This window comes from Myxine glutinosa, chromosome 2, assembly GCF_964187855.1.
Source record: "Myxine glutinosa chromosome 2, kmMyxGlut1.1, whole genome shotgun sequence".
NCBI classification, from domain to species: Eukaryota; Metazoa; Chordata; class Myxini; order Myxiniformes; family Myxinidae; genus Myxine; species Myxine glutinosa.
Window position 1 is genome coordinate 183,813,078 of NC_136262.1, and position 22,153 is coordinate 183,835,230.

At 51.1% G+C, this 22,153-nt stretch overlaps 1 protein-coding gene across 3 annotated transcripts in view; it reads right to left on the bottom strand.

The window, feature by feature from the left end:
• The window catches only part of SETDB1 (SET domain bifurcated histone lysine methyltransferase 1), a 209,162-nt gene extending 187,295 nt beyond the window's left edge, over nucleotides 1-21,867 (bottom strand). The window contains exons 1-3 of one of the 3 annotated variants that reach the window (XM_068106639.2): nucleotides 21,772-21,867; nucleotides 21,473-21,598; nucleotides 3,100-3,560 (exon numbers count right to left, since the gene is read on the bottom strand). In XM_068106639.2, the coding sequence (XP_067962740.2) occupies nucleotides 3,100-3,560; nucleotides 21,473-21,598; nucleotides 21,772-21,852 (668 nt within the window). In that variant the 5' untranslated portion in view covers nucleotides 21,853-21,867. Of the gene's footprint in view, nucleotides 1-3,099; nucleotides 3,561-7,665; nucleotides 7,826-21,472; nucleotides 21,599-21,771 lie in introns of those variants that run through there. The other 2 variants (XM_078772036.1, XM_078772037.1) reach the window with 2 other exon arrangements.
• Between the last annotated feature and the right edge of the window lie 286 nt (nucleotides 21,868-22,153).

Below are 22,153 nucleotides of genomic sequence, written 5' to 3' on the forward strand. Positions count from 1 at the left end.
GCTCAGGTCTTTCACGAGCCTCGATTCAGTATACAAAAAAAAAAAAAAAAAAAGAAAAGAAAAAAAAAAAAAAAGGTCCGTTCATCTGCAGTGATGCGATAAGCATGGAATGCCTCAAGGATATTGATGTCGATTCGGGATTCCTCCGGATTTCTTTCACTTTCGTGTATAACAGCAGTAGCGACAGTTTAAAAAGGTACTCATACTTGTTTGTGGTTTATAATATATTTTTAATTCCTTATAATAAAATATACTTCCATAACTCGGGGAAATATCGCACATCACAAAAACCCCTTGGGCAAAGGGAGATATTGTTCTGTAATAAGATTAATATCATGCTATTATCATATATTCCTGTTTTTACTTTTGGTATCAGAAACCGCCTTGTAAAAACGGCACAATAAGCCCAAATCTTTAACCTCGCCAGAAGAGAGGGTATTGCATTTGAGTCAGTTTGTCCGTTTGTCTGTTTGCACAGAATAAATATGATTTTCTCTGCAACCGTTGATCCGATTGACAGGGAATTTTCACCATAGGTGCACTTCAACCTATATAATTTTTTAAAGGATAATTATGCCGTCATCAGTCACGCGTTATGGGCGCCATCTTGGAAAAACCAAAAAACTTTGCACCTCCATATCTCTGAAAGCGCTGCAGAGAGAAAATTGAGACATGGCTCATTGTAAAGAGAACTCCATGGGAAACAACATATGTTAATGATGATGTCATAGGTGCCTCCATTACGACGTCATAATTTGACAAGTACAAAACTTCATCCGATCAGGATGCAATTTCTTGAGCATCATCCAGGGATACATTGATGGAGAAAAAAATGACCACATTATCGGTCATGTGGTTCGGCCGCCATATTTGTTTAAAGACAAAAGCCTTAAAAACCACTAAAAACACGCCCTGGCGAGACATAAGCGCTGATTGCTCTTTCTTGTTTGCTTTAATATATTTTCTAATTTAAAAAGATGAGTCGTAGCAGACCAATTGGAAAGAAATGCTACTGTTTAAAAGTGCACAATACTTTTCTGTGTTTTTGAGTGAAAAATATAGTGTTCAATGAATTAGATTTAAGTTCAACAATTTTGCATAATTCACATTTTTTATTGTTAAATTGTTTAATCAGATGCATATAATCATCATTAGAACAGTTATTTTAAATTACTTGGTGTGGTGTTTTAAATTAGGTGGGGGTGAGGTGTTTTAAATTACGTAGTGGTGAGGTGTTTTGAATTACGTGGTTGTGATGTGTTTCATATTATGTGGTGGTGAGTGTGATCGTCCCAAAGTTCCAGTCTGAACCTACCCCTCCCCGATGTATGTGCTCAGGGTTCTTTTTGAATCGTTTTTTTTTTTTTCAACCTAAATTGCTTATAAAAATGTAATATCACAAACACTACAAATAAAATTGCGCAAAATAATTGTTTGTATTATGATTGGTGTAAATCATGACAACACAGCAATTCAGGTACAGTCATTACCCTCAGCTAAAACAAGCCCGTTCCTCGATAACGACGCACGCGAGCCGAGCCAAGCTAGTATATATTATTTATTTATATTATATATATATATATATATATATATATATATATATATATATATATATATATATATATATATATATATATATATATATATATATATATATATATATATATACACATACACACTTTTTTCAAATAATGCACAATTTCTTCCAGAAAAATATTAAAATTAGAAAACCTTTTGCTATCCACATATGTATTTCTTTGGTTTGCAGTGGAACAAAACAAAAAAGCTGAAAAATCACCAAATCTTAGCTTATTCCACACATAAATATAAAATGGGCCGGACAGTATTATTGGCACCTTTTTGAAGTTGTTGGAAATAATTATATTTCAAGCAAGTGATTCTCGTTTACTTTGGAAATGAACTCACCTGTGGTGAGATGCAGGTGCCTGCAATATAAAAATCACTCATTCAACCAGTTTGAATGGAGAAAAGGAGTCATTCTGCTGTTTTGTGTCACTGTGTACCGTAATGAGCATGGAGAAAAGAAAGAAAACCAGAGAATTGTCTGAAGAGGTCAGACACAGGATTGCAGCTAAGCATGGACAATCTCAAGGCTATAAGTCCATCTCCAGAGTCCTTGACGTTCCTGTGTCCACCGTACGCAATGGTATCAGGAAGTTTAAGGCCCATGGCACTGTAGCCAACTTCCCTGGACATGGCCACAAGTGAAAGCTTGATTGAACATTGCAGCGAATGATTGTTCAAATGGTGGAGAAAGCACCTCGATCAACTGCCAAACAGATTCAAGCTGACCTTCAGACACAAGGTACGACAGTTTCAACTCGCACCATCCATCGGCAACCCAATGAAAGGGGGTTTGATGGTAGGAGACCCAGAAGGACGCAACTGCTGAGAAAGCCCAACTGGAGTTTGCCAAAACACACCTGAACAAGCCAAAATCCTTCTGGGTGAATGTCCTGTGGACAGATGAGACCAAATTCGAGCTTTTTGTGAAACCCATCATCTCTATGTTTACAGAAAAGAAAATGAAGCCTTCAAAGAAAAGAACACCTTCCCTACAGTCAAATATGGAGGAGGTTCAGTGATGTTTTGGGGTTGCTGTGCTGCCTCTGGCACTGGGTGCCTTGAATGTGTGCATGGCATCCTGAAATCAGGAGATTACCAAGACATTTTGGAGCGCAATGTTCAACCCAGTGTCAGAAAGCTGGGTCTCCAGCAAAGGTCATGGGTCTGAACCGATCTGGATCCGAACCTCGTAATTACAGCACCAATACCGCCATCATTAACACTTATTCCCCTTACGGAGTTGTTTACAATGAGCTACATTTAAAAGTTTTTCGGTTTTTCCAAGATGGTGCCTGCACCACGTGACCTATGGCGTCAAAATTATCTTAAAATATTTTACAGGAGTAGGCGCTCTATTGGTAAAATTTTGTGTCAATCGGACTAACGGCTGCCGAGAGAATGGATTGTAAAAATGCAAACACGCACGTACATACACAACACGTACGGACGCAACCGAATGTCTAACCCTGCTTTTCGCATCGTGAGCGCAGGGTAAAAATACCTAGTTCATACCTCATAATATCTTCAAACATCTCCGAAACAGCAATATCTTTTGCCTCCTGCCGTTGCACTCGCTCACGAAGGTCGGGAATTTTCTCCTGCAACAGGATTTCCTGCTGCATCTGTTCCTCAACATGTTTTTTTAAAAGTTTCTCCAGGTCTTCCACAGAAATATTGAGCTCTTTTGCCGCAGCAGTCATATCGTCACGCAACGTTTCCTCTTTGCAAACATCTTTCCTTCCTGTATCCCCATCGTTTACATTTTCATTTGCTTCGCGTACAGCATTTGGATCGATGCGTTGCTCTTCCTCTTCAACGAATGTCTCCTTTTCCGGTCCTTTCAAGTCTTCACCAACTAATGACAATGGTGGATTCTCATTTGTTGTCTTCCATTTGGCCTCCAACTCGCTCTCCTTAGATCGGGTACCGACTTCAACCATGTGTTCATCCATTTGAAAAGTAATCTCTCGGTCCTGAAAAGAAAACATTTTACTATATTAAATAAGGCAATTCTCTGTCCATATGTATGTATGTATGTATGTATGTATGTATGTATGTATGTATGTATGTATGTATGTATACAACAACAACAACAACAGGCATTTTAAGGCCATTTTCCCTGCTAAGAGCGGGGGTTAGCCTTGCGGGCCCCATGACAATCTTCTCCATTTTGCCCTATTTTCTGCATCTCCCCTTGTTAACCCCTTTGCCCGCATTTCTTCTTCCACCACCTTTAGCCAAGTCTTTCTCAGTCTTCCACTTCCTTCTATATTCATTTCCATCACTCTCTCCCAACCAGTCACTTTCATCCTTCCCCAACACATGAGCAAAACCATCTCAACCTGTTTTCTCTTCACAGCATCCATCACAGACTCTATTCCCAACATCTTTCGCAATTCATCATTTGTTAGAGCCTCTCACAGATACTCCGCACATCCACCAAACCATTCGCATTTCCACCCTTTGTTGCTGCTCTACGTTCATTACCCATGTCTCGCTCCCATAAATCATAACAATTCTCACACATGCAACATACACCATTCCCTTCAGCTTCAACGACACTCCACTCCTCGTCAGCACGCCACTCAGTTCCCGAAACTTCTTCCATGCACATCTCACTCTAGCAACCGTTGCCGAGTCATGTATGTATGTATGTATGTATGTATGTATGTATGTATGTATGTATGTATGTATGTATGTACTGTACATCAGAAAAGTCAAAGAAAAAAAACAGGACTGGTCCAATCTGCATCAAATTTTGAATCCGTGTTGGCAACACCAAGGGTTAAAACAAGAAATATGTCTGTCACGACAATTGCGAAATAATTACGAAATGTCACGTATTATGTAACGATAATTGCGAAAGCCCTAAAAAAAGGTTGGCCGGGGGGGGGGGGGGTGTCTGCGGCGGGCGGGGAGGAGGGGTGTCTGCGGCGGGCGGGGAGGAGGGGTGTCTGCGGCGGGCGGGGAGGAGGGGTGTCTGCGGCGGGCGGGGAGGAGGGGTGTCTGCGGCGGGCGGGGAGGAGGGGTGTCTGCGGCGGGCGGGGAGGAGGGGTGTCTGCGGCGGGCGGGGAGGAGGGGTGTCTGCGGCGGGCGGGGAGGAGGGGTGTCTGCGGCGGGCGGGGAGGAGGGGTGTCTGCGGCGGGCGGGGAGGAGGGGTGTCTGCGGCGGGCGGGGAGGAGGGGTGTCTGCGGCGGGCGGGGAGGAGGGGTGTCTGCGGCGGGCGGGGAGGAGGGGTGTCTGCGGCGGGCGGGGAGGAGGGGTGTCTGCGGCGGGCGGGGAGGAGGGGTGTCTGCGGCGGGCGGGGAGGAGGGGTGTCTGCGGCGGGCGGGGAGGAGGGGTGTCTGCGGCGGGCGGGGAGGAGGGGTGTCTGCGGCGGGCGGGGAGGAGGGGTGTCTGCGGCGGGCGGGGAGGAGGGGTGTCTGCGGCGGGCGGGGAGGAGGGGTGTCTGCGGCGGGCGGGGAGGAGGGGTGTCTGCGGCGGGCGGGGAGGAGGGGTGTCTGCGGCGGGCGGGGAGGAGGGGTGTCTGCGGCGGGCGGGGAGGAGGGGTGTCTGCGGCGGGCGGGGAGGAGGGGTGTCTGCGGCGGGCGGGGAGGAGGGGTGTCTGCGGCGGGCGGGGAGGAGGGGTGTCTGCGGCGGGCGGGGAGGAGGGGTGTCTGCGGCGGGCGGGGAGGAGGGGTGTCTGCGGCGGGCGGGGAGGAGGGGTGTCTGCGGCGGGCGGGGAGGAGGGGTGTCTGCGGCGGGCGGGGAGGAGGGGTGTCTGCGGCGGGCGGGGAGGAGGGGCGTCTGCGGCGGGCGGGGAGGAGGGGTGTCTGCGGCGGGCGGGGAGGAGGGGCGTCTGCGGCGGGCGGGGAGGAGGGGCGTCTGCGGCGGGCGGGGGAGGAGCGTCTGCGGCGGGAAGTTGGGGAGGGGTGTATGTGGCGGGCAGGGGAAAGGGGTGTCTGCGGCGGGCGGGGGGGAGGGGTGTCTACGGCGGGCAGGGGGAAGGGGTGTCTGCGGCGGGCGGGGTGGAGGGGCGTATGCGGCGGGAAGTTGGGGAGGGGTGTATGTGGCGGGCAGGGGAAAGGGGTGTCTGCGGCGGGCGGGGGGGAGGGGTGTCTACGGCGGGCGGGGGAAGGGGTGTCTGCGGCGTGCGGGGGGGAGGGGTGTATGCGGCGGGCGGGGGGGGAGAGGTGTCTGCGGCGGACGGGGGGGAGGGGTGTCTGCGGCGGGCAGGGGGTAGGGGTGTCTGCGGCGGGCGGGGTGGAGGGGCGTCTTTAGGGGTGTCTGCGGCGGGCGGGGGGAGGGGTGTCTGCGGCGGGCGGAGGGGAGGGGTGTCCGCGGCGGGCGGAGGGGAGGAGTGCACGTGGCGGGAGGAGGTGTGCACGTGGCGGTAGGAGGTGTGCACGTGGCGGAAGGAGGTGTGCACGTGGCGGTAGGAGGTGTGCACGTGGCGGTAGGAGGTGTGCACGTGGCGGTAGGAGGTGTGCACGTGGCGGTAGGAGGTGTGCACATGGCGGTACGAGGTGTGCACGTGGCGGTACGAGGTGTGCACGTGGCGGGAGGAGGTGTGCACGTGGCGGGAGGAGGTGTGCACGTGGCGGGAGGAGGTGTGCACGTGGCGGGAGGAGGTGTGCACGTGGCGGGAGGAGGTGTGCACGTGGCGGGAGGAGGTGTGCACGTGGCGGGAGGAGGTGTGCACGTGGCGGGAGGAGGTGTGCACGTGGCGGGAGGAGGTGTGCACGTGGCGGGAGGAGGTGTGCACGTGGCGGGAGGAGGTGTGCACGTGGCGGGAGGAGGTGTGCACGTGGCGGGAGGAGGTGTGCACGTGGCGGGAGGAGGTGTGCACGTGGCGGGAGGAGGTGTGCACGTGGCGGGAGGAGGTGTGCACGTGGCGGGAGGAGGTGTGCACGTGGCGGGAGGAGGTGTGCACGTGGCGGGAGGAGGTGTGCACGTGGCGGGAGGAGGTGTGCACATGGCGGGAGGAGGTGTGCACGTGGCGGGAGGAGGTGTGCACGTGGCGGGAGGAGGTGTGCACGTGGCGGGAGGAGGTGTGCATGTTGGGGGGGGGGGGGTGTTAAAATAGCGTATGGAGGGTGGTAAAGAAGTGTGGTAAAGGAGTGTATGGAGGGCGGTAAAGGAGTGCATGGAGGGCGGTAAAGGAGTGCATGGAGGGCGGTAAAGGAGTGCATGGAGGGTGGTAAAGGAGTGCATGGAGGGTGGGGAGTGTATGGAGGGTGGTAAAGGAGCGTATGGAGGATGGTAAAGGAGCGTATGGAGGGTGGTAAAGGAGCGTATGGAGGGTGGTAAAGGAGCGTATGGAGGGTGGTAAAGGAGCGTATGGAGGGTGGTAAAGGAGTGTATGGAGGGTGGTAAAGGAGTGTACGGAGGGTGGTAAAGGAGTGTATGGAGGGTGGTAAAGGAGTGTATGGAGGGTGGTAAAGGAGTGTATGGAGGGTGGTAAAGGAGTGTATGGAGGGTGGTAAAGGAGTGTATGGAGGGTGGTAAAGGAGTGTATGGAGGGTGGTAAAGGAGTGTATGGAGGGTGGTAAAGGAGTGTATGGAGGGTAAGGTGGGAGGGTGAGGTGGAGGAGTGTATATGGGAGGATGAGGTGGTGGAGTGTATGTAGAAGGGTGAGGTGGAGGAGTGTATATGGAAGGGTGAGGTGGAGGAGTGTATATGGGAGGATGAGGTAGAGGAGTGTATATGGAAGGGTGAGGTGGAGGAGTGTATATGGAAGGGTGAGGTGGAGGAGTGTATATGGAAGGGTGAGGTGGAGGAGTGTATATGGAAGGGTGAGGTGGAGGAGTGTATATCATATGGAAGGGTGAGGTGGAGGAGTGTATATACTATATGGGAGGATGAGGTAGAGGAGTGTATATATAATATAGTATAGGAGGATGAGGTAGAGGAGTGAATACAGGGAAGGGGGATGGGGAAGTGCATTGGGGAGGGGAGCGATAAACAGGAGTTGATTGCGTTAGATGACATGGAGGCTGTGTGGACAATTGACTCGACGCCATGTTTAGCCATTGCACGTGATCAACACTCCCACAATAAACAAAACCGCGCGAAAACAGTTTCCATACAAAACGCACCTTATCGGGCTTTTCCTCTTGCATAACCTTCTCAATCTACAGCCGCGCACACTGCAGGACCAAGAAAAGCAACGCCGATATATGACAATGGGCGAACGCAATAATTACGGGGGCGCTTTTATCGCAACCGGACGGACGAAAGAATGAATTACTCCCCACTAATCGGCTATTTTTATTTTCGTTCGGTTTATAAATATTAATTGTGTTCGGTTCAGATTGTGGTTTCACTCAAAACTTTAGGAAATCATCTTAGGAAATCTTTTTTTTTAAAAACACGGCCTTAGAGTCCGAACGGCTTCTACACCGCCACTAATCGAATCACGGCGGGAAGGATCTTAATTCGTGGCGATTAATCGAACTGAACCCACTGAGAGAGAATACTTTCTGCATCTTACTGGATTTTGAGACGTAATGTGTAGCATAATGTTAGACACAAAAATACAAGTTCACAATTCTTATAGGGTCAACAGGATGGCCTGCACACTCGCCCCTGATTCTTCGAACCTGGCTCTGGCTTCAAATCACAGCCCAGCTATAAAGTGTCATCCTGGTGTCTCACAGGCAGAGCGAGGAATCAGTGTGTGCGCCACACCTCGGACGGACATTAAAACGGGCATCCGGTCTGCCGACATTAGTTAAAGGTCCCATGGTGTCCTTCACGAAGAGTACGAGAGCTATCGCCAGCACCATGTCCAAATTATAAAATTGCTGCTCTAACTTCCATGGGGCACTGCATCAGCGGTACGGCGGCACTCCCAGCAATGATGCAACTACAAGGCATTCACATATGAAGTGCATGAATGACAACTCCATTAGGTACTTTTGGGTCACCATGTAGAAATGTGTTTTCATGAAATTCCAGCAACAAGCAACTCTTCTGTGAGGGGTGGACTCCTAAAAACTGCCGCTTTGGTTGCATAGTGAAATTCTAAATGGCGTCACTTGCCATCTTAATGTTTCCAGTGAAAGTCGATTTTCAAACCGGGCTGGACGTTTTGTGTGTTGGACTGATCCGAGATGTGACATTGTGCAAAGTTTGTCGGATATTGAAGCGCGGTGCTTCGCGCGCTTGCTTGTACAACAAGAAGGAAGCGGGCAACGCGGTGAGTTTAAGAGTCTTTATTAAACGAGCTCAACTGTAGCACTGGCGCGCTCCGGGCTGCGCGCCCGGTGTATACCCCGCGGGCACGCCTACCCCTCGGGCGTGGCCGCCGCCCACTTGGTGCGTGGAATGATGCCCTCACGCCAGTGAGCTTTCGTGTCCGCCACACGCGCCCCCCCAGAATTCCCACGCACCTGGAGGGCCAGTTTGCGGGGCAAACGGATGACCCGGCCAAAGCGCCCTCTGGCGACCGGCGGCATCCGGGGTGCAGGCATGCCAGCTGGGATGCCTCCGGCTGCGCCCGGGATGGGTGCAGGACACCCGCCTGCACCCGCTTGCCCGGCACCCGCCTCCGGCGGTGCCGGAGGTCCACCCGCAGAGGGGCGGCCCCGACGCGGGGGCCGAGCCACCGGCGGTGGGTGGTCCACGTCGAGGTGGGCCGGTTTGAGGCGATCCACCGACACACGGCCGGGAGTACCGCCGATGTCCAAGGTGAAGTGTTTCACCCCGGTCTCCAGCACGCGGAAAGGCCCGTCGTACGGGGGCCGCAGTGGTGTCCGGTGGGCGTCGTGCCGGACGAAGACGTACTCCGCGGTGCGAAGCTCCGGGGTGACGTGCGTAGGCGGGTGCCCGTGGTGCGCCGTCGGCACCGGGGCGAACCTCCGGGCTGTCTCCTGCAGCGCGGAGCGCTCCTACGCCGCGGACCATGGTGCCGTGGGGTCGGGGAGGAATTTGCCCGGCACCCGCAGCGGTTGTCCGAAGACCAACTCCGCCGCGGATGCGTGCAGGTCGTCCTTGGGCGCCGTCCGGAGGCCCAGCAGGACCCAGGGGAGCCTGTCGACCCAGCCGACGTCGCGGAGGGTGGCCCGGAGCGCGGTCTTCAACGAGCGGTTGAACCGCTCGCACAGGCCGTTGGCCTGGGGGTGGTAGGCCGTGGTTCGGTGCAGCTGGACCCCGAGCCCCCGCGCGACCGCCCCCCAGAGCTCCGAGGGGAACTGGGGGCCGCGGTCGGACGATATGTCTGAGGGGGCGCCGAACCGGGCGACCCAGGTGGCGATGAACACCTGTGCGACGTCCGCCGCCGTCGTCGCCGCCAAAGGCATGGCCTCTGGGCGGTGCGGTCCACCATTGTCAGGACATGGGTGAAACCCCGCGAGGGGGGCAGAGGTCCCACCAGGTCCAAGTGTACGTGGTCGAACCTTCGTTCCGGCACCGTGAACGGGGCCAATGGGGCCTGGGTGTGCCGGTGCACCTTCGCGCGCTGGCACGCGAGGCACGTCCTGGTCCAGCCACGGACGGCCTTCCGGAGGCCATGCCAGACAAACTTGTCGGCGACCAACCTCTGGGAGGCCTTTGTGCCCGGGTGGGACAGGCCGTGGATGGCATCAAACACCTGGCGCTGCCAGCCCGCGGGCACGATAGGGTGAGGCCACCCGAGGGAGACGTCGCACAAGAGGGCCGAGCCGTCGAACGGCACCTCGGTGACGCGGAGGCCCGTGACGGCGGTCCGCAAGGCCTGGACGCCGGGGTCGGCGGCCTGGTCCGCCGCCATCCTGGCATAGTCGATGCCAAGGTGGACTGCGTGGGCGACGGACCGGGAAAGGCAATCCGCCACCGGGTTGTCCTTCCCCGCGACGTGCCGGATGTCCGTTGTGTACTCGGACACGGCCGAGAGGTGACGCTGCTGCCGGGCCGACCACGGCTCGGCGACCTTGCCCATCGCGAAGACCAATGGCTTGTGGTCGACGAAGGCCGTGAACGCACGGCCCTCGAGCAGATGGCGGAAGTGCCTGACCGCCAGGTGAAGCCCGAGCAACTCGCGATCGAAGGTACTATAGCGGCGTTCGGGCGGGCGAAGCTGCTGGCTGAAGAACGCCAGCGGTTGCCAAGCAGAGCGCACCCATTGCTCGTGCACCGCGCCCACCACGTAGTCCAAGGCGTCGGTGGTGAGGGCGATCGGTGCATCGGGCGCCGGGTGCGCGAGCATGGTGGCGTTAGCCAAGGCGAGCTTCGCGCCTGCGAACGCCGCATCCATCTGCTCGGTCCAGGTAACGTCACCTTTGCTCGGCTTCCCTCGGAGGGCCTCGTGCAAGGGGCGCAGGAGCTGGGCGATGCGGGGCAGGAACCGATGGTAAAAGTTTACCATGCCCAGGAACTCCTGGAGCCCCTTGATCGTGCGGGGGTGCGGAAACCCCTTCACCGCCTCCACCTTGGCCGGTAGGGGGACGGCCCCATACCTGGTGACGCGGTGCACCCAGAAAATCGATGTCGGCGACGCCGAACCGGCACTTGGCGGGGTTCCCGATGAGGCCATGCTGGCCCAGACGTTCGAAAAGCATGCGGAGATGGTGAAGGTGCTCTTCGCGGGACGCGCTGGCGACGAGGATGTCGTCCAGGTATACGTACACAAAATCCAAGTCGCGCAAGATGCTGTCCATGAGTCGCTGGAACGCCTGAGCCGCATTCTTCAAACCGAAGGGCATCCGAAGAAATTCGAACAGTCCGAACGGCGTGATGACCGCCATCTTCGGGATGTCCTCCGGCCTGACGGGGACCTGATGGTAGCCGCGTATGAGGTCCACCTTCGAAAAGAAGGACATGCCCGCCAACCGGGCGGAGAAGTCCTGGATGTGGGGGACGGGGTAGCGGTCGGGGGTGGTGGCGTCGTTGAGGCGCCGGTAGTCCCTGCACGGTCGCCATCCCCCGCCGGGCTTTGGCACGATGTGAAGCGGCGACGCCCAAGCACTCTCGGAGCGCCACACGATGCCGAGCCGCTCCAGCGTAGCGAACTCCGCTTTAACTACCGCGAGCTTCGTCGGCTCGAGGCGGCGTGCCCGGGCGTAGACCGGTGGCCCGGCGGTGGGGATGTGGTGTTCCACCCCGTGCTTGACGGCCCCCACCGAGAAGGTGGGCCGCGTAAGGGCCGGGAAGCTAGCAAGGAGGCGGGTGAAGTCGTCCGCTGCCGGAAGCGTACAAACTAACCTCGCCGGGACCGAACCGCTCAACAAGCCGCCTGGCGAGCCGCTCAGTGAGTCGCTCAACGAGCTGCTCAGCGCGCAAGCAAGCGAGCTGAACGTTTCAGCCTGGACGAGACGTCTGTTCTTCACATCTACCAACAACCCGTGTGCACAGAGGAAGTCCGCACCGAGTAGTGCCATGGGGACACTAGCGGTTACGAACGTCCACTCGAAGCGTTGCCTTCTGAACCGCAGGGAGAGGCAGCGCTTCCCGAATGTGCGTATGGGTGTTCCGTTCGCGGCAAGCAACGCGGGGCCCCGGCCCGCGGTGTGCTTGTCGGACGTCGAGGCAGGGATAACGCTCACCTGTGCCCCCATATCGCATAGGAAACGGCGCCCGGACAAGGTGTCCGTTATAAAAAGAAGGCTGCCGGAATGGCCGACGCTCAGGGCCGCTACCGAGCGCCGGCTTTGTAGTTTCCAGACTTGCCGAAGGAGCACGGCGGGCAACAAGTCCTCGCCTTGTGGCCAAACCTGGCGTGGAAATGGCACCAGGTTTATCGCCGAGGCCGCGGTTTTCGCGGTGGTGGTGGGCGTGGCGTGGCGGCGGCCACGCGGCGTCCATCAGCCTCGGGATCCCCGAGGTGTGGTGCATCAGCATCAGGGTCAGCCTCGGGATGCGCGGCGGCCGCGCCAAAACTCGCCTGCGCGTCCAAAGCCGCGAAGAACCTGTCGGCCTCGGCAGCGAGCGCTCGGGGTTCCGTCGTCACAGAACCGGCCAACACGAGGCGTACTCGTGCCGGCAGCAGCTGGCGTCGAAATAACGCCCGGAAAAGAGCGTTCGGGGTTTCGTCGCCCATCAATGACAGCATATGGTCCATGCGGACCGACGGTCGCGTGTCACCGAGCTCGGGGAGGTCCAGGAGGCGGTCGGCCTGTGTGTCCACCGTGAGGCCGAACGTGGCGAGGAGGAGACGCTTGATCGCCTCGTACCTGCCGTCGGCCGGTGGGTTCCTCAGGACCGACAGGACGCGGGCGGCCGTGCCGGGCCCGAGGGAAGCGACCACGTGGCAGTACATGGTCTCGTCCACCGTGATGCCTCGAAGTCGGAACTGGGCTTCTGCCTGCAGGAACCAGACTTCGGCTTGCGTCTCCCAGAACTCGGGGAGTTTCATTTGGACCGCGTTGTTTGCCATTGCGATGGCGTATTCGGGTGGTCAGCGACGGCTGACCAGAACGTAGGAGTCACCAATGAAGCGCGGTGCTACGCGCGCTTGCTTGTACAACAAGAAGGAAGCGGACAACGCGGTGAGTTTAAGAGTCTTTATTAAACGAGCTCAACTGTAGCACTGGCGCGCTCCGGGCTGCGCGCCCGGTGTATATCCCGCGGCCACGCCTACCCCTCGGGCGTGGCCGCCGCCCACTTGGTGCGTGGAATGATGCCCTCACGCCAGTGAGCTTTCGTGTCCGCCACAATATAAAAAATATTTGAGGGCAAAGCGGTTTGCCATGCCTGGACGACATTGTGCGTTTTGTTTCCGACTTTCCGACTGATTCCGTGCTCTTTCATTTGTCTGATTGAGTTATTGGTTTGGTTTATTGGGCTGGGTCCTTTATCTTTAATCTGGTGTTTGTGGGTTAAAATACTGACCTGGGTAGAAGGCAATGTGAAACTATCCAGTGCATTCATTCGTTGCTTCATTGACTGCTGTTTGGCATGGCCTACACTCCTGCTTCGGTGTTGTTGGACTGTAACTGGAACTGCTTATGATTTCCGACTCTTTTTGAAAGAAACGGGGGATATTGCAATGGGCTCCATCCATCTGTGTGTCCGTCGATCACGATATCTCCTCCTAAACGGTTGTGCAGATATTCACCAAATTTGGTGGTTATGGATCACCACATGGCAAGAAGGTGTTCGAGGAATGTCATTTCCCCCTCCCGCCCTTCCGGGGCAGGTTCAAAAGGTCAAGTACCGAAAGGTGTAAAATTACGGGCACATTTTTAAATGAAACTTTGTATATGCAATTAACATTGGGGGGATGCATGAAATGTGTAACGTTTTTTTTTGTATTTGAGGTTCATACCCTAGGGCCCAGGGGGTGGGGTCATAGAGTCACAGGGATCAAAAATGGGGAATTTAAAAAAACTCAAACATTTGATGTTGGTTTATTCCTGGTGGAACTTTTTTCCATCTTCCAACTTTGCTTTCGGTAGGAAGCGTGGGGATTTGTGATGGTGCGCCATCGACTTGGCTCTAGTTATTATTTTATTTTGATAAAAAGCTATAACTTGCATACATAATGTTGAACTGATTCTTGATAGTTGCCACATGTTGAAATGCTTTGCTGACTAAAGAGAATTGCCTTTTTTTGCCCTTCATTTTTCTGACAGATAGGATCAAAAACACTTGTGAATTCATTCATTCATACCATATGAATGAGAACATTTGTACACTTTTGTCTGCTGCGTTGTAATGTCTTTGGCTAACCCCCGCTCTAGCAAGGAAAATGGCCTTAAAATGCATGTTGTGTTGTTGTGTTGTAATGTCTTTGGAATGGGGAAACGGGATGGGGAAATATCTGCTGAAAAATCTGCGGAAATATCTGCGGAATGGGGAAATATCTGCTGTTTAAAATTCAATGTTGCTGATGTAGAAGTGCGGAGCATCTTCCTTCCTGCTCGTTAACTTTTAAAAACGTGGACACTGGAAACGTTTTCAAGCATTATACTCATAAAGGTCAAACTACTTCACGAAAATGAACTTTGTTCCGGCAACTTGATTTATGAGGTTACAAATCAGCATATGGTCAGCACTCTGTAGAATGAAAAGTTGATGTCTGTTTTGGCAATAGTCTGCACTGCAGTGAATATTTTAGGGTATGTTTCCTATAAAAAAAATTTGAAGTTGACTTTAGAGCGAGTGAGGTTAGCATTGCACAATAAAAATTCTAGGGGATGGGCTGATGTAAATGGAACTGTTGCACATCATTAGTGAGAGAAGCAAACAAATATGGCTGGATGGAATGATGTGAACCCCTACCTTGGGCTGGAGAGACGGTCAGGATTGGAAATGTGAAGAGGTAATTTTGGAGGACAGGAAAATGATAATATAGGCACAGGGTGGAGTTGTACAGAAATCTTGGTTTTGCATATATCAATTACAAAAATGGAAAGAGAAGTCTTGCAAAGAAGAAGCGATACAACCTCGAGCTTTCGCTTTTCCTGCTATTTAGTTAGCCAGTTAAGAGGAAGCATCGTTCATTTTTTCAGGAAAGCACCAAATTTGGCACAGATGTAGTATGGACCTATACAATTGTTTTCCTGAGGGGCGCCCAAAAATTCACAACCCCTGGTGGCCGCCATATTGAATTTCAACATGACCGCCCTCTGTGACCTATTTCCCTCAATAACTTCTATATTATGAGCGATAACACCACAGTTCCAGTGTCTTACCCCATGTTTTCATGGTCTCTGAATCCAATGGGATCAATTGCATAAAGATTGGCATCCATCATCTTTAATTTCAAGATGGCCACCATGGTGTTTCCATTTTCCTTGAATCTCTCATAGTATTTTCGGTAAAATTTCAATTCCAAGTGATACACATTGTTTTATTGGTCTCTGATAACAATGGAATGGTATTCATTAATCAAAGTTACACGGGGTAAGACACTGGAACTCCCCTCAGGAAAACAATTGTATAGGTCCATACTACATCTTGCACCAAATGTAATGTTTCGATACTATAGTATGCCATGTAAGACGTGTCTGCCACAGCGTTTGATTGCCATTATTTAATTAGTTTATCTAATCACAATCTATTCAATAATAATACTTTATCTGTGTAATACATGTCCATTATGTCACTTTTATTTTATGTATGAATTTTTTTTTTTTCAAGTCCTATTTCTTTCTTTGAGATTGAGAAAATGTCCAAGAAGTTCACCCTGGTTCAACCTCGCCCTAGTGGGAGCCATGATGATCCACGAGACATCCCATCAACTGACTGGAGTCTATGTGTCCTTTGTCAAGAGACTACATCAGAATCGCTTCAACAGCCAAAGAGGGGCACACGCTTGGATGCTGATGTGAGCTACAAGTTGTTGGATGGTCAGCTGAAGTTAGCACAGGAAAAGGGCTACGATCCATTCAAGATCGACCTCAGTCGCATTGACGACGGCAATGGCATTGAAATGACATTGATATCGAACACTGCGTCATGGCATAAGTCCTGCAGAAGTAAACTTTCTGTCTCCAAAATTGATAGGTATGCCTCTGCCAAGAAGCGGACATTAGATGGATCAGAAGCACAGCAGGGAGGTAGTCCAGTGAAAACACGTCGTCTCATCAATCTGTCACACATTAGTGAGCAATCAGAACCAACTTGTTTCTTTTGTGATGGACTGGGTGGAGATGCTTGACTCCCTAGGCCCTAGGGCTTCTACATTTGGTTTAGACGAAAATGTCCGACGCTATGCTGTAATGCTGAAAGACACTCACTTGCTAAGAAAACTTGCTGGAGGAGATATGGTGGCTATTGAGGCTAGGTATCATAAGCGGTGTCTAAGCGCACTTTACAACCGTGCCTCTAAAGTGTTCTTAGGTCATCAATCTAACAAAGCAGACAGGGAAGAGGATCAAAGGTGTCGTAGCATTGCCTTTGCTGAATTATTGTCTCACATTGAAGAGGCACGGAAGTGTGAGCAGGGTCTTGCCACTGTCTTTAGGTTAGCAGATTTAGTGAACATCTACAAAGACAGACTGATAGACCTTGGTGTTGGAGAGGATGTGAATGTGAATTCCACACGTTTGAAAGACAGCTTACTGTCATACTGTCCATCCCTGTCAGCCAGTAAAAAGGGTAATGATGTGATGCTAGCTTTTGACACTGATGTTGGGGATGCTCTGAAGAGAGCTTGCGAAAGCGACTTCGATGCTGCAGCTATTAACTTGGCCAGGGCAGCACAGATAGTGAGAAGACAGATCTTTCAAGGGAATTATTGTTTTGATGGGACTTTCGCAGATGCCAGCATTCCAAGTTCTCTCTAGCTCTGGTGACCATGATTTTAGAAGGTCCTAGCATTGTGCATCAGACAGGGAAAGAGGAGTCAGTTGCAAAAGCAGGTAGGACTATTGCACAGTTGCTTGCATTTAATAGTGTGAAATCAGCAGCAAAGGAAAGGGAAACCGTTCGCCACAACAGAGACCGAGAAAATCCGGTACCAATCTACATAGCATTAAAAGTACATTCTGAAACGCGCAGTCGGCAGCTCATAGATCGCTTCTATAGTCTAGGACTGTGTGTGTCGTACGACCGCATCCTGGGATTGTCAGCGAGTGCTGCAAATGCTGCTATTCAACAGTTTGAGGCCGATGGTGTTGTTTGTCCTCCCAAGCTACGCTCTGGCGTTTTCACGACAGCACAGGCAGATAATATCGACCACAATCCCAGCTCGGTGACTGCAAAGGATTCCTTCCATGGAACTGCGATATCGCTCTGCCAGCACCCAACAGAGGATGATCCTGGAGAAGACCGTGGAAGATTGATAATATCGAAAGAGGGACCCAAACAAATTCAACCACTCCCTGCAACCTACACAAGTGTGTTGCCTGCTAATGGCTTTCCAAAACACCTCTTCGCACCGAAACTGCAAGGGCCTGTAAAGGCAATGTCTGATGCATGGGTGCAAGACAGAAAGTTGGAGACAAACTGGTTGGAGGAACTGAAAAGATGGTATGAATGAATGTCCTAAACTCACGTCATAAAAGTTGTAAAGGCTGCCACACAACTCCTGAATCCAGAGCAAGTACCAGTCATCACGATGGATCAACTCCTCTATGCACTTGGCAAGCGGATACAGTGGAGTCATCCTGAACTTTATGGTGAAGACAAATTGGTTATGATGTTGGGGCCACTGCACACGGAGATGGCTGCCCTCAAGACAATTGGTGATTTCATGGACAGCAGTGGATGGACGAATGCCATAACCAAGGCTAACATCGCTACAGCGGGTACAGCTGATTTTCTAATCCATGCATCCAACTTGTGCAAAGCCAGGCACGCACACCAAGTCACAGCAGCCACACTACACATTTTGCAGAAGAAAGCATATGGAACATATCTGGAGGTCACAGATCAACCAAGAAGCTTTGACGACTGGTGCTCAGGACAAAGAGATAGCCATCCACAGTTTTTGTACTGGTCTACTGTCTTAGACTTCCAGCTGTCCATCTTCCAGTTTGTCAGATCCATTCGTTGCTCAAACTTCAAGCTCTATGTGGAGTCCACAGCACAACTAGTATCCTGGTTATTTTCCATGGATCACACTAACTATGCCAGATAGTTGCCTGTTCATGTGCGAGATATGGTGGCGCTCCGAGAAACTAGTCCACATGTCTACCAGAACTTCTGCCAGGGCTCATTCACTGCCAACAAGACTGGACGGAAATTCTCATCAATAGGCCTCGATCAGGCTCACGAACAATTGAATGTACTCGTGAAAGGAGACGGTGGAGCGGTCGGCCTGACTGAAAACCCTGCTGCACTGAGGAGGTGGATGACAGCGGGCCCTGAGGTAGCTCGAATGATCGAAGAGTTTGAAGAGTTGTACTTGAAGCCGAAGGAGCAAAGGGACCTACACCATGAACAAACTGGTAGTATACAACAAGCATTTGCCAAAGATGTGCGCTCCCTTGTTTCAACCATTGAGGAGATGGGCAACCCGTTCGAAGATGACAGCAATGATCTTCTATCACTTGAATCGAAGGAAATAATGCCATCCAGCATTAGAGAGACTGTCATGCACGTTAAAAAGATTGGTAAAACACAGTACCAAACATTCATAAAAGAGCGTCTGGAGAAGCAGGAGAAAGCTACAGATGATGTAATCTCTCGGAATAAGCTTCCACTTTTCAATAGTCCAAAGCAAGTTGGTAAATCAAAGGTCAAGGGAATGATAGCAGAACTCAAGAATGACTGCCATCTGTTTTCACGATTGTACATTGCGAGTCAGCGGCGAGAAGGAGACTTGGACAACTTCTTCTGCCATGAGAACCAGGCGTTTCCTCCAGCGATCACCAACAATGGCAAAATGCGGCAGGGCGCTAAATCGGACCTCTTACAATCGTTGGAGAAAGTTTCCCCTGCTGTCCATGTGGGTCCACAGGTGGAGGCAAAGGTCTTTGATGGGGCGGCAGTTGTCCACCTTCTGCCAGGGGACTCAGCAAAAAACTTCTATGAATATGGCCAGAACATTTTCATCCCATACTTTTAAGGTCAACTGCGATACACCAGCCATGTAGACATTGTATCGGACACCTATCATCCAGACAGCCTAAAATCTGCCACACGTCAAGAGAGGGGGTCCGGATCGCGCCATCGCATTCTACCTGCAATGAAGATACCAGGGAACTGGACAAGTTTCTTGCGGAATGATGAAAACAAGGAGGAGTTGTTCAGATTCTTATCGCATATGGTGGTGGATGGTTTGAAAGGAAAGGAGATCTATGCAACTATTGGTGACAGCGTGCTAACATCGCAACCAGATGCCGACATCAAGAACCTGAGCCCATGTCCACAAGAAGAAGCGGATACAAGAGTCCTTTTACATGTCCTGGATGCCGTGAAAAAGGGGAGAAAACGGGTATTGATTCGAACTGTAGATTCTGATACTGTGGTCTTGGCAATAGCACACTACTTTACCTACCAGTCACACGGTGTGGAGGAACTCTGGATTGCCATTGGCACTGGTAAAAGCTACCGCTACCTTGCCATCCATAAAATTGCCACCGGCCTTGGCCGCAGGAAGTCCGAGTCTTTGCCATTATTTCATGCCTTCACTGGCTGTGACACAGTGTCATTTTTTGCCCAAATTGGGAAAAAGACAGCCTGGAAGGCTTGGGAGGCATACCCCAGCATCACGCAGACCTTTCATGCTCTCGCTTATAGGCCATCTGTGGACACTATTACTATGGAACTACAGAGCATAGAAAGATATGTTGCCATCCTCTATGACCGGACTACCGAGATAAAGACAGTGAATGACATACGCCGACACTTGTTCATGAAGAAGGCAAGAACAATTGATCACATTCCCCCAACAGCAGACGCCTTCGAACAACACCTAAAACGTGCATGTTTTCAGGCTGGACACGTATGGAGTCAGGCACTTGTGCCCTACCCAGAACTTCCATCACCAGCTGATTGGGGCTGGATGAAAACAGGGACTTCTTGGACACCAATTTGGACCACAATACCATTGATACAGGAGGCATGTTCAGAGCTTACAAGCTGCCATTGTAAGTCGGCCTGAAAGGCAACTGTAAATGCTCCAGGGCAAATCTGCCCTGCACATCACTGTGTGACTGCGATGGACAGTGCTTGTAGTACTACGCGTCTGTGCGAGAGCCTCCACCTTTCAAGTGCCCACAATATTTTAAGTTAAAACTGCAACTGTGTGTAACTTTGATTAATTAATACCATTCCATTGTTATCAGAGACCAATAAAACAATGTGTATCACTTGGAATTGAAATTTTACCTAAAATACTATGAGAGATTCAAGGAAAATGGAAACACCATGGCGGCCATCTTTAAATTAAAGATGATGGATGCCAATCTTTATGCAATTGATCCCATTGGATTCAGAGACCATGAAAACATGGGGTAAGACACTGGAACTGTGGTGGTATCGCTCATAGTATAGAAGTTATTGAGGGAAATAGGTCACAGAGGGCGGTCATGTTGAAATTCAATATGGCGGCCACCAGGAGTTCTGAAATTTTGGGCGCCCCTCAGGAAAACAATTGTATAGGTCCATACTACATCTGTGCCAAATTTGGTGCTTTCATGAAAAAATGAACGATACGCCCTATTTTTCGGTCTTAACTGCCTAAGTAATACCTTAATATAGGCTCCAGGAGAAATAACAGATACAAGTGAAATGTGCACTTTTGTAATACTAGGGCATGCCCGTACGTGGGTGCCCGTTCCTTGCCAAAAAAAAAAAAAAACGCTACCCGTACGCTCTACCCCGCCCGTACGCCCGTACGCCCGTAAACAAAAAAAAACAACGCTCTTCGCTTCCGCCCTTCGCTCTGACTGAATTGGGGGAAATAATGCGCATAAGAAATCGAGAAATTATTATTTTCTCCGGAAGAAATCGAATGACGAACCGTAATGGCGCACGCGCTCGGCTCGGCTCGCTCTCACTTCGGCCACGCCTACGCAACAACGCGTTCTGTGATTGGCTGCCGGAAGTGCAGTCTTCACTGTCCGGAAGGTCGCAAATCGCAGTTACGATGAATCGCAAATTAGTTTTAATTAGTTTTAAAACATAGTTTAACGGCAACATAGTTTTCCAACGTGAAATAAATGAATACGCTCTCAAATGTGCCGTCCGAGGCAGAGTCTGTTCGCCACGTTCGGCACACGTGATAGCTCGCTGCTCTCTGATTGGTTGAATCGTTTTTTGGACATAGCTCGGTAACTACTTCTCCGATTAATATGAAACCTTGAAAAGGCACATCCTCGGGTCCCCAGCAATATACCTGGCAAGTTTAAAGTATATCGGACCCGTGGTTGTCGAGAAACAGCGGTCACAGACATACAGACATACAAACATACAAACATACAAACATACAAACATACAAACATACACACAGAGATTACTGGAATTATAGATAGATAATTTCCAGGGTGCAGCATCGACCACTCTCCGCATTCACACAAGTCAACGACATCTCACCTGCAATCTATACATTTGCGGTTCAGGTGTTGGATCCACGTTAGATATTGGTGTTGATTCAACAATTCCTGTGTCCACAGGAATTGTTAAATTGTTGGTGTCGTAATTGTGTTCATCGTTGATTTCCTGCAATACCAGAGATAATCACGTATTATCGGAAATTGTGTTTTATCAAATGGCACATTTGCTTAAAAATAAGGATAGCGCCATTGCTTAGTTGAAATTTCAATTAATATATGTGTATTACCAGCAATCGTTGATGTTACAGACGTGAAAGGAGCGTCACCTGATCAACTTACGTGTCGCCTTTGGCAGGTTAACCTGTTATGGCCTCGTTGAAGACATATTGAACAGGTTTTCCTTGGTTTTGCTTTCCCCATCTACCTGTTAAGTGAAGGATATGGCTGACATGGAGGAGTAAACACATGCTCCACAAATGACAACAAGCAATGCTGACGCCATGTATGGATTTGGGGTGACATTGTGATATGGGATACAAGCAAACGATATGGTGACGGCACAAAGACAGGTTATGGCAAGGTGATGGTATGGTCATGGAATGATGATGCCATGGTGATGCCATATACACATGGTAATGGCATCGCATGGTGAGGGCAGGGTGATGACACACAAACATTCTGACGGTATGGTGATGGCATGTAGTCATAATGATGGCATGGT